Source organism: Lemur catta, chromosome 17 (assembly GCF_020740605.2).
Source record: "Lemur catta isolate mLemCat1 chromosome 17, mLemCat1.pri, whole genome shotgun sequence".
NCBI classification, from domain to species: domain Eukaryota; kingdom Metazoa; phylum Chordata; class Mammalia; order Primates; family Lemuridae; genus Lemur; species Lemur catta.
The window spans coordinates 37,296,954-37,310,162 of NC_059144.1; the positions used below are offsets into that span (position 1 = coordinate 37,296,954).

At 42.3% G+C, this 13,209-nt stretch overlaps 1 protein-coding gene across 5 annotated transcripts in view; it reads right to left on the reverse strand.

Annotated features, from left to right (window-relative positions):
- Positions 1-397: 397 nt before the first annotated feature.
- The window catches only part of KIF16B (kinesin family member 16B), a 238,543-nt gene continuing 225,731 nt past the window's right edge, over positions 398-13,209 (reverse strand). For all 5 annotated transcript variants that reach the window (XM_045528143.1, XM_045528140.1, XM_045528142.1 and 2 more), the window contains one exon: positions 398-1,664. In XM_045528143.1, coding sequence (XP_045384099.1) covers positions 1,506-1,664 — 159 coding nt within the window. In that variant the 3' untranslated portion in view covers positions 398-1,505. The remainder of the gene's footprint in view (positions 1,665-13,209) is intronic.

Sequence of the window (13,209 nt, forward strand, 5' to 3'; positions counted from 1 at the left end):
CTCTGGTAGTAATTGCTCCTAAACCTATGCCTGTAATCACAACTGCAGACAAAAACAGTTCTTTCTGCAACAATTAAAAAAAAAGTCCTCATTCTTTTTCCCTGCTAAACTATGATATTTAATTAGTGCAATAATAGTTTTCCTCCTTAAAGGGATAATTGCATCTTTAAACATATCTTTCAGGTTGGAGAGCTCTGTTGTGCTGGCACATTCTAGAAGACTTAATGTAAACATGTTCTGTTAACCATTCATTTCTGACTTCAGTCATTACTATAACTGCATCTTCTGTTGTACAAATGCTAAGTTATACATTATGTATCTTTCTAAGCACATGACATCAATTTTTAAATAGACCAGTAGAAATGATTATGTCACAAACTTAAACTGAGCTACAGGGTAGATTTCATAACTTCATTTAATATTGATAGCAGCTCAATTTAAATTTTGAAAAAGCAAATACTTTTAATAAATTTGGTGTGAAGGATTATATCTTTTGATACAACTATTATACAGGAGTGTGTACATATATAAATCTATATGTAGAATTATATACATTTCAATATATACCACATATATATTTTCTCTACTCACATTTTTCTCTTTAGTAAAACAAAGCAGTTTTACTGTATATAGATGTGCAAATGCTACATTAAGTCCTGAGTAATTTAAGAGATCATTAATAAACCGTGGTAAATTCTACTTTTTCTGCTAAAGATCCAGTAGATTCTGTAACAAAAATGTGAACAGAATAATATTTAAAAATATGCATTTAGCTCTGCACTCATTTTGTGCTTAGCAGCAAAAGCTCGGGAATGCACAGTAGCATTTATGTTTGGGAAAATGTCCTTGGATATCCAAGGTGAAACAAATATCCTATTTGTAGGGATTTACAGAAAGTTTTAAGTGATGCCATCTACATCCAATTTGTCAAACGGGGAAGACTTTAGTCATGATTGGACCAAAAATCCCTTTTGCAGAATGTGAAATTCTGTGTAAACATCAGCATTTAGCTATTATATAAAAGTTCTGATTCAAATGAGGGAAAGAAGAAAAAAATACAATGAAATAATTTAAAAAGCTTTTCTTGGGATATAGCCAGCCACATGGAGGGAATATAAAAAATCAGAGTATATTTTGGTGAGAGAGGAAACCAGATGAAAGTCATCTTAGGGTGGTCTGGCAAGCCACCCACTTTGGGAGGTCCCAGGTTGGCTTGGCTCAGGGAGCCCGAGATAATCAAGCCACATCCCTGTTGCCACAGGGGACGAACTGCGCCGCGCAGTGAGGAGGAAGCGCTATGGGAAAAGGCCACATTCACCCGCAAGGGCACAGTAACAGCTGCCTGTCAGGGTCACCGCGGGCAGGCCAAGCATCCCATTCCCAGGCTCAGGCACTAGGTAGGAAACGGTGAGGCGGCCCGGATCCTTGCACGGGACGCTGTCCTGCCGCGGAGCCCGCTTCGGGGAGAAGGCACTGCTTTGTGGGTTCCTCCGTCACCCCCGGCTCTACCCCGTCCCGTGGCTGCTGTAGTCAAAGACTCCTTTCTTGAAGAATGGTGAGAACTCACAAATGGTGTGTTTCGAGAGAGTCAGCCCCACTTTGTCGATGTGGAGGGGGGACGTTGCAGATTGGAGCATCACGCTGAAAAAGTCCCTGAGGTATTTCTGAAGAAGAGACAAGAGGTAAGAGCGTGGTCAGGACATTGTGGAATCGAGGAGAGGAGAAGAAACGTCCAGGAACAGCTTCCCATCCACCTGCAAAGTGTTGTCTTTGTCATTAGAATCAGCACACGAGGAATGTCCTCGACCGACTTAGCTATGGTCAGACCAACCGAGAACCCGGAGCCACAACACACCTACACACAATGGAAACTTCTTTGGCTCAGGGCTCTGACTCAGGGCAACGCTGCCTAAGGTCCACCTGTAGACACTGCCCAGAGAAACGCCAAGGGTGCCTGGCATGGCGGATCTGCTTATTAGCAACAGTGTCACTCATTAATATTCTATTTTTAAAAAGTCATTTCTCCCTCAAGCTACTCATTAAATAAAAAGACGTTTAAAAGAAAAAAAGAAAAAAGGCTGGCCATCTGTACAATGTTAAACATGCTGCTTATTGTCATTTTTAAATTGCATAGTCAGTATCTGCTTTGAATCCTTCTTATAAAATAAAGGAAAAGAAATGTTAGGGAAAAGAAGGTCAGTTCCAGACACTGATATTTACAGATCTCTGCAAATCCGACCATCACCAACAAAAAGGAATCCTTACTAAGATTAACTGCTCTGTACCCCTCTCTCCCCTAACCCTACACGTGTCGCTGCAACATCATCTGCCTTTTCTGGCACCAAGGAGGCAAAACATGTCTGAGACCAGGCTCTGAGATGCTGGGGATAAAATCAGACGTGGGTGCTGGAGGGATGCATTAAAGGAAAGAGGACGCGTAAGAATAGTTCGTATATTTTAGGTCAGGCAAATCTATAACACAAAATGGGGCAGAGGGAAGGGGCTAGACTTAAACCTTTATTACTGACTCAGTGCGTTTAAAAGATATAAACAATCCTGGCACAATCTTCTAAGTTAAATATAATAATTCTGGACTTTGAGTAATGATAAAAATGCATCTAAGAAACATGATCTAAGCCTAGAACAGTGGTTCCCAACAAGTGGCGATTCTGGCCTGCAAGGGATTATTCAGCAATGTTTGGAGACATTTTTGACTGTAACAGGGAGGGGTTGCGGGGGTACATCTAGCAGGAGGCCAGGGATGTTGCTAACATCCTACAACGCACAGGGTAGTCCCTCTGACAAAGAGTGATCTGGCCCCAAATGTCAACAATGCCACAATTGAGAAACCTTGCCCTAGAGGAAGTAGCATTTAGCTGCCTCTCTGAATTGCTGCCCTGAAATTTACTTCTGAGAGAAGACACTCTGCTCAAGGAAAATTTGTTAGCTACTTTTCTTTGAAAAAATAAAGATTACTAATAACATTTGTATAATAACTCAGTTTCTAAGAATCTTCTAACATCTAATTTTTTATACTTTACTCGCACACTAAACTGCACATTCGTTGAATGTGTAATTTGATGAGTACTGGCACACGTGAAACCGACACCAAATCAAGATAACAAACATGCCTCCAAAGTGTCCTAAGTCACTTAATTTACATTATCATCATGCTCTGCCTAGAATTACAGCTTCTTCTTCTAATCCCGTTTCCTGGTGAGTAAGCTGCTGCTGGAAGAGGACGGCAAGGCTAGTAGTCAAGAGGGAAGAACTTGAGAGCAAGTGTTTTTAACTCAGACAGTTTTCGTGTTCAATATTCCTACCTTACTGGTCTAACAGTAACCTCTCAAGAAAGGATCCTGAAATTTAAATCAGGTCGAGGTAAGAAAGTACCAAAATCCAACTACTGAAAAATGAAGATCTTAATCTCAAAACATAAGAGAGGCAAAAGTCAACGTGAATTGAGCTTCTCTGGAGGAAGGGTCTCTGAGAATATCGAATTCAGAGGGACTTGAATTCCACCAGACATGGTTACCAATAAATGTCGTGGACTACACTTGGCCAGCCAGCACTAACGGTGAAATGTAATGTGCACAGCTGATTGCTTTTAATTTTTTATTTTTATTTTTTTTTTTTTTATTTATTTATTTATTTATTTATTTATTTATTTATTTATTGATTGATTGATTGATTGATTGATTGATTGATTGACAGAGTCTCACTCTGTTGCCCGGGCTAGAGTGCCGTGGCGTCAGCCTAGCTCACAGCAACCTCAAACTCCTGGGCTCAAGCAATCCTCCTGCCTCAGCCTCCCGAGTAGCTGGGACTATAGGCATGCGTCACTATGCCCGGCTAATTTTTTCTATATATACTTTTAGTTGTCCATATAATTTCTTTTGATTTTTAGTAGAGACGGGGTCTCGCTCTTGCTCAGGCTGGTCTCCAACTCCTGAGCTCCAACGATCCACCTGCCTCGGCCTCCCAGAGTGCTAGGATTACAGGTGTGAGCCACCGCACCCGGCCTCCACAACTGATTGCTTTTAGAAGATCAAGAGTGAAATGATGTAGAACAGGAAAGACGAGGAGCTTGCCCACTCGTGCACGGGGCTGCAGCTCCCCCACAGTGTAATGCACGGCTGGAGCGGGACCCCCGTGTGGGCATCATACTGGCAGCTCCTGTGCGGCTCCCCATTCGGGTCCCCCCCAGGCCACAGACTAATGTTCACAACACACTTGACTTCGAGATGAACTCCGACAGCATAGGAGGTAATTTAAATCTGGGAACAGATGTTGTATCAACATTTGTCATAATTAGTTCACAAAGTAGGGTCCCTTTAAAGGGCCAATAAAGCCTAAAGGGGATAATGAAGAGAGAAGTAAAAGTTAAAAATACAAATAAAAGAAAAAGAGGAAGTATTCAAGATACCTTCCCTGCCAGAGCACCACCATAAAAAGAGAATAATAAATCAACTGCAAGTAATGCCTTTTTCTTTAAATAAACTCATTAGTATGGTTTGATGAAAATTCCCGATAGAAAGATCTGATTTGACTAATGCTACACATTATAGAAGAGTTTTCTCTTTGCAAAATAAATCTCTGCTTAAGGAGAATTAGGCAGCTTTGGCTTCCCTGGTGCAAAGAAATTATCTTATTAGAAAGTGATCTTTCCTCTCAGGTAACCTTAAGGTGCTCTAAGGTCTGTACGAAGGGGCATGACCTGTGCCAGCTGTGTCCAGAGCCACGTGCTTAGAGTGGGCTGAGCAAACTGTGGTGGATGAGAAAACCAAGGGACAGGGGCTAGGGCTGGGGACAGAGAAGACAGAAATATAATTCCAGAAGGTTCTTGAGGTTACACACAGCATTTTGGTAAGTTAATTTTTTTAAACTGAGGAATACGCACAGAAAACAGCACAACCAGACATGTATAACTTGCTGAATCTTCACACCTATGCCGTTGGCACCTACATGTCAGTGACACAACACTCCAGCCCCCAGGCAGCCCTCCCAGGGCTCCTTCCTCCAGGTACAATCCTTTCCTCAAGGGTGACCACCCTTCCGACTTCCAGCACCACAGTTTTGACAGTTTCTGAATTTCATGTTAATGGGATCACTCAGGATATACTCTCTTGTGTCTGGCTCTGGCTGCCTAACACCACACTTGTGAGATTTATCCACACCGTGTGTGTGGTTGTGGCTGGTTCGGTACCACCACTCTGTACTCCACGTGTGAACAACCCCATGGGTTGGCTTTAAACAGAGCGATACGCAATGGTCACTGCTTTGGTCCTTTTTTCTGAGCTTTTCCTGAATAAGGAAATCTACTTCCCAATATTACTGTTGCCTGCTGAGTCAAGTCTATCACTATCCTTCCAGTCGAGAACTCTCCCCTGAGGGTTTAGGCTCAATCTAAGATCAGTCAATGTACCAGAATTCTGCTATTATATACATTTATATTTCTATGTTTTTGTATATATGTATTATCCTTATATAAAAAATACTTAACAATGCACATATTCATTTCAGTAATTTTTGTTGACTGTGCTCACAGTCTTTTCCACAACATCAGTGGCCGAAGGGAGGAACTTAAAGTCCTCCTGCCACGGCTATTCCTTTTTCTATCCCTTTTTGATGATCCGGAGACATCCTAGCCCTAGTGGGATGTGAAAATTAAGTCCAGAAGCCGAGCCGCATCGCCAGGGCAGCGCACTTTATAACCGAGTACTCCAAAAACTGAAGGACATTAGGAGTTTAAGTGACTTATCAGGGTCAGAAGGGCAAAGTAGGAAAAGGATTCGTGAAATCCAATATCCAATTTCTGTTTCTGCCTTTCACATGACATTTTCCCCATTATGAAAAGAAATAAAAGCGGGCGTATTTAAATCTCTGTGGTACGTCGGGGACCAAGGAAGGCCTGCAGCTCTTGCTCACCCTGGTGTCACACCTGAGTCCCTGCTCTGTCCAATGCCCTGCATCAAGGCCACGGAGAACTGCAACTGCGCCCTCTAGGGTTGTGCGATGCTACGGCACCTGCCTCGGAAGCCGGGAGGAGGAAAGTCAGATTAAACCAGATGCTCTTTCAACAAGATTGCAAACCAGGAAATGAGATGCCACAGAACAGCAAGGGTGGCCAGGAGAGGGTCTGCTGGAGAGTGAGTGATCACGGGAAAGGGAGAGGCCAAGGCAGAAGGGGCCACGGAGAGACAGAGGGGACTGTCTGGGGTCGGCCCAGAGAGGAAGGGGTGGAATGGCGGGGAGAACAGAAGAGGCAGGAGCCCGACAATGTTGGGGACAAATGCTCACGATTTATTTGTTTACCAAGTTGGCAAAAAGGATTTAAGAAGAGTAAGAAATGTATCAGACATTTATCTGGGTTATTTACTTTCTGTGACTTGGACCAACCCTGAAGCATAAAAGATGTGTTTTCTTATCAATACTTTCAGAAAATCAAATTTAGATGGCTAATCTTTAAGGTATATTTCAGCGCTGCCACAGAGAACCTTGACGATATAAAGTGCCGTTCTTCTGCAGGTTCGGGCACACGCTGTAGTTCTGGAAAGTCACCCCACTCAGGGGCAGTGAGCAGGAGTGGAGGTAACTGGGAGAGAAGGACCCCCATGGGTCTGTTCCAAAGGAAGTAAGATTCTGAAAATCCCCCTAAAACAAAGACAAAATCCTGTAGGGGGCTATGAGCTTTTAAAGTGGGAGTCAAAAGAAATGAGCAGAGGGATGAGGAACATGCCAATCATCAGAGACTCCCTGTACTCGGGCTCCCGGCTGCCATCCACAGAGCCTGCCACCCCGTGCTTCTCAGCCAGGCCCCCGTGCCAGCAACACCATCTCTCCCTGGGCAAGGCCGTCCACACCAGGCATCTCAGCTGCTTGGGCCAGACACGCTGCCCATCCCAGGCCTGACGGTGCTCTCATGGTGATCAGTGGGCACTGGGTTCCCCAGCGTTAATGTTCTATGCAAATGTGAAGACAGACTTCTTTCCCTGGGAGGCTCACACTCTTGGACATGGAGGCTGACGCAGCTCTGTGAATGCTCTGATATCAAGTGAGTGCTCTAGGGGGCACTGGCCATTTTCTGACTGCTCTGCAGCCACTTCCGTTCCCAAATAGCACCCAGATCCCCTTCTGAAAACAGCCCTCCCGCCTCTGGGCACTGGTTATCCGGCTGACTTAAGGCAGAAGGCTGATGAATTTTTCCCATTGATATTCTAGGATGGATTCCTCACAGCCAAAGAGATAATCGAGCTACCACCAGGAGTCTGGGGGACCCAGGGGTCCTTTGGGGAAATGCACCTTCCAGATTATGCAGCTGCTATTATGGAACATTTTCAAGAGTGTGAGAAATTCAGGGACCTCACCTGGAAAAGGGGGCTTTGGTTCCTGTCCACCCCCAACGCTGGGAGTTGATAACTCCATCTGCTTACGATGGCCACAGTCATTTTCTACATTTGCAATCAAGTTAACTAACAACATTCCCAAGGATGTTGGCAGGGGGCAGACATCCGTCAGGAATCAGAAGAAACCTTCCTTATGGACCACAACAGAGCTCCTCCAGAGCTAGTCTGCGGTCAGATGAAGGCATCTGCCCACGGCGCTCTCCTCTTAGGAAGAGGTCAAGCCTAGCAGGCTTTCAAGAATAACATTTCAGGTGGGTCAGCGTGTCCTACTGGTCTGTCCCCAGCCAAACATTAAGCTGGAAGGCTCCTGCCCCAACCCTGATCTACACATAGGCCAATCTTTAAAATTCCAACACTACTTCAAAACATAACAAATAAACATTATTAATCTTTTGAACCAAAATATAGGCTAATATGGTCTACTGGCTGTGTTAATGAGTTCTGAAAGGCCAAACACATTCCCTACAGCAATAGAGTAATTTAGCAAGAATTTAGTCCACCACTGTAGAGTTTTAGTCTGGTACCTCAATCAGTACACAGCATCAGGCAAAAAAAAGAAAAAGAAAATATAATATGTGGCTACATGCTATTCCATTTTAGACATTGTTGATGATGAAGGTCATTATATTACCAGGATTCATGTGTGACCTACAATACAATTTCAGTCTGAGCTCTGGCTGGAGGAAAACATGCTTTGAAGTTACTGGAACAACATGGCCAAAATCTGGGTTTTTCTTTTCAATTCTAGATCTTCTGGATGAAATGCTAGTCTGGCCGTAGGTACTGACCATGGGCTCCATAGTCCATCCTGGCAAAAACGTGTGAAGTCAGCAAGGCACTACGTGGTGCGGCCCCACGCCATCTTACAGCCAATTCCCCTTCAGGTCTGGGATCTTAAAAGAAGGGAAGATTTTAGACCAGGGAAGGAGGGAAGGAGGGGTGGTGTCCAAGCTCAGGAAACAATGTGAACAAGGCAGTAAGGCCAGCACGTGCAGGAATTTGAGTGGGGAACAACAGAACTTGAGGCAGCACATGGAGGGCTTTGAATTTGGACTTAGGCCTGTAGGCACTTGGTACAAAGAAATGCCCAGTTCATCAGCTCATGTGAACCCCCAAAACACCCTTAGGAGCAGGAGGAGGACAGGTATGGGTGTACTTGGTTTATAGATGAAGAAAGTGAGATCCCAAAAGGCAGTGACTTGGCCAAGGTCAACAGGCCATAATGGGCTGACAAAGTGACTGCCTCTTCAAATTCAATAAAAGCCAGAATGGCCTGATGTAATTCTCAAGGTTCCAGCTCTTAAGGCTGAAATGTAACATGGCTTTTCTTTGGGGGTGTTCATACTATGCTCATGTAGGCTTCCAGAATTTTCCTTGAATTTCAATCAACCGCTATGTGTGTATGTGTGTGTAGAAGACGCAGGAATGAGAATGAGGGCCTTCAGAAGCATTTGGAAGACCTCAGCCTCCTTATCTGTTGGCTCCCTTCCCTCTATTTTAATTAGCAGGGAGATAAAATTGTGACCATTTTATGTTATTAAAAAGTTTCTGCTTTAATAGGGCTCATGAATATAACTGTAGCTTCCTGCTTATTTCATGTGCAATATATCACCCCAACTGTGTCATTCTAATGACTGTCCCAGCCATGTCACTGTTGTGGAGTCCTCTTTATTTTAAAAAATTTTAACATAAATCTATAATTTAATTTAAAGTTATTAAAATTACTAAAATTGAAGTGTTCTTTAAAAATGTAGTGGGGCCTTATCTGCCTTTCCGCTGTGGCACATTAACAGGGAAGAGAGTTCAATGGCACTCCTCAGAATGCCACTGGCCACAGTGGCAGATTAAAGACAAGTGTCAGTTTAACAAGACTTAGGAGGTTTCATTTACTTGCAGCACTTGCAAAATTCATCAACCAAGCGGCTCTGAAGACAGATCAGGCCTGAATGGACAAACCCTGGGATGTTTCTAGACCTGAGAGAGGCCTGGTCACTGCTGGCCATGCACCGTGAATCAGCCTAGCGGGGTTCACTATGATTCACCCAGTCAACGCTTCCCAGTTACAGCAGGCCAAGTCTCCTCTAGCATCTGAATTCACTGTTACTAGGTTTTTTTGTATATATTTCCAGAACATTTTTATGCCTACATAAGCAAATGCAAATACAGACATCCTCCTACTTCAGTTCACACAAACAGGCACATAAGAGACACTCTCTTCCCTACCTTACTTTGTTCACTTAACAACTTACACTAAAGATCATTCTTCAGAAGTAAATAGTTTCTCATTCTGAAACTGATTGTCCTAGATCATTATTCATGGACACATAGGCTGTTTCAATCCTTTGCAGTCCTGCAAGAATGTAAACTATACAAAGCAGATGATTTTTCATTATTTTATTTAAAGGATGTACACCATGTGTTTAGCAGTGTCTGGCACACAGTGGGTGCTCAGTATCTATTTGTTGAATGAAAGAATGAAGAATGGAGATTATTATAAATAACACCATAATAAATAATCTTATGTATTGGCAAGTGTGTTGCTTTACCTGTAGGGTAAATTCCTAAAATGGAATTGCTGAGTCAAAGGGTATGTGCCTTCTTAATTTTTATGGATATTGCCAAATTGTTCTCCACAAACACTGTACCAATTTATACTCTCTCCAGCATTGCTGTAGACACTTGACATTTCTGTCTGACTACAGACTCAAGAGCCTGAAAAAATCTTTGGAAAGTCACGCAGTCCTTTCTCCTGTCCTCACAAAATCAGCAATGTTACTGCTGAGTAATCTTAGCTAGATCCTTTGATCCTTTAATAAAAGAAGAACTATAGCTGAGGGAGGTTGGACTAGAACTTCACATATTCTTAAATATCCAGTTGTCTTTCTGATATACTTGTCAATCTCTCTGGGCAGGATCATGTCAAAACTGAAATTCCTAATGTTCAGAATTCCCAGAATCATTTAAAAATAACCTTAGTCTACAAGTAGAATCCATTTTTGTCCAATACAAAATACAACTCCTAATGTCAAGTACAAGGTCAAACAGAGGTGAAGGTGGTCATAAAGAGGAAGTTAACTGGGAAAATGGTATGTCTGATAGCACTGAACCATGCTTCCTGGGGTTCACACCATTGTCTGGTCCCACCCCTTAAATGTAGGTGGGGCTTCTGACTTGCTTTAACCAATGGGATGCACTGGCAGTAATGCTGTGAGTGAAGAAGCCATCATGGGTGTTCCAATGCCCCAGCTGAGCCCAGTCCTTAGTGGAGCTTGATGAGAACAGCTATGTATGTAAGTAGTCTGGTAAGTGTCCTGACCTGGTACCACCTGGAGCAGATGAACCACCTAGCTGAGCCCTGCCCAAATTTCAGGACCACAGAATCATAAGCAATAGGATGGTGGTTGTTTTTAAGGCACTAAGTTTTAGGGTAGTTTATTACACAATGATAGATAACCAAAATAGGATACATGGGTTTGGGAATAACATAAGAGATGAGGGAATAAATGAAATTAGTTAAAGCCGAATGAAAAAAGTTTCTTAGGTTTTTATTTTTATGAATAGCCAAAATTTAAGACTAGATATAAATTAAAGTCCTATTCTACTTCTTCCAACCTCTTCCAATCTTTTCAGCATTTCTAATGAATAATTCTGTCTTAGCAGGTACTTCTTCCTTCCAGCAACTTTTATTATCCTAGGTTTCAAAGTAAATACTTGAAATAAGTAGTCATCATTTGAAATATGGCATTTATTTCTTGATGTTAGAGAGAAGTCTGAGAGCTCCCAGTTAAAATTCATCAGGGTGAAAATGTTAGTCTGTGATTACAGAATCAGAACTATTCATATAGCTATTCAGAGAATCTTCTTTATGAGTTTAATGACATAAGCATATTATATTGAATTATTATGGTGCTGCATCAACTGGATTCATAAATTTAATATACTCAGTCTGGTTCACATATTCTAATAAAATCCAGCAAGCTTTAAAAATTTTATCAGAAATGTATGTTTAAAGTCCATGTGATATGCAATTTTTACAGGTTGGCGTTCTTGCTCTGGGTATTAAGTAGCTTCAGCTATCACGATGACCCAGGCTGGCAGACCGGCAGGCTTCTGGTGAAACCTCACAAACAGCCAACCCACGTCAGGAAGACCAAGACCTGCATTTCTCCAGAGCACATGGCAAAACCATTGAGGGGAAGAGACGAATTGAGTTTATCCTGCTGCTGTGAACTGGAAGTACGGGCGCATCTCAGCTGCAAGGCAGGAGGCAAATAGCTTCCATATCATCTGACAGGTGCCATTCAACTTCATTGGGTTGAAGCAAAAAATGGGAGGATGCTGGGGGATGAGCCCAGCACCAGGGTCTCTGACTTGCTGATACCTTTGGTTCTAGGTAAGGGACTGGTAATAGGCTCAATATAGATGTACTGTGACTCAGCTTCTTCAGCACTAGGGAGGAGCCTAGAAGAGAGCCCAGGAGATGCACCGTGGCCGGTTTGCACTGTACCTTAGCACTCTGAGAGAGCTCCTTGGGCACTCAGTCCTACACAGCTACATGCTGGGCACAAGGACATCGTATCACTTGGGTTTGAAGTAAGCCCCTTGATTCCTCTGTACCTCAGTTTCCTTCTCATGGCTTACAGCATTTTCTTTTCGAGATTAGAAGATTAAATGAACTACTGTCTGTAAAGTGCTTGGGACAGGGTCCAATTCACAGTACATACTTAATAAGCACAGATGCTCCTGGACTTATGATGGAGTTACAGCCCAATAAACCCCTCATAAATTGAAAACACTGTAAGTCAAAAACGCATTTAATATACCTAACCTACCAAACATCATAGCTTAGCCTAGCTTGCCTTAAATGTGCTCAGAATGCTTTTATTAGTCTACAGTTCGGCAAAATCATCTACTGCTAAGTGTTGAATATCTCGTGTTTACAGAATGCTGAACTGAAAGTGAAAAACAGAATAGCTGTAAGGTACTCAAAGTATGATTTCTGCTGAACGTGGATTGCTTTCCCACCATTGTAAAGTTGAAAAATTGTAAGTCAAACTATTATTAAGTCAGGAACTGTCTGTAGTTGATATTATCTGTATAGCTTTGTCCTCAGGGAGTTAACAGAGAGTTAACATGTTAATAGGGAGTTAATATGTTAATTTTCTCCTCTTTCAGATGTTTGGAAACACATGGGCTTAAAATGTGGAAGTGTTTAACTTTAACGTTTTCCCCTTCAAAGGAAAATAAAAGACAACAAGAATTTGGAATGGCTTTTTTCCCCAAATCACTTCATATCAGATATTGGCAGATCCTTTATTTCAAGAGTTGCTTTAAAGCAAAGAAGAGTTAACATGTCTTCAAAATGGGGACTCACATTCAAAAATAACTTGGAAATCTAACACATACCAGGTAAATTAATTATCCTCTCAAAGCTTATTATAAGGTACATTTTAGATGTTTAGATTCTGAAAAATGTCATTTGGAAAACAAAAAAACAAAAAAATGTATTATTTTCTTTGTCTCTAAACTCAAGGTTCCTTCCTGCACCGTATAAACCTTCAGAGATTTCTGACATCTTTAGATATAATGACTGCTCCAAATGGCCAATATGACTGACACAGACTTTCAAATGAGAATCTTGCTGTGTCATACCTCTTGGGTATAATGTACTTAAACTCAAATACAAAGAATCAGTTCCTAAAAACCCGAGGATCAAGAAGTGGCTGCAGATTATTTAATGGCATCCCAAAGTCTCCCTTTCAGTGCCACCCCAGAATTGAACGCAGTGCTAACGCCTTAGGAA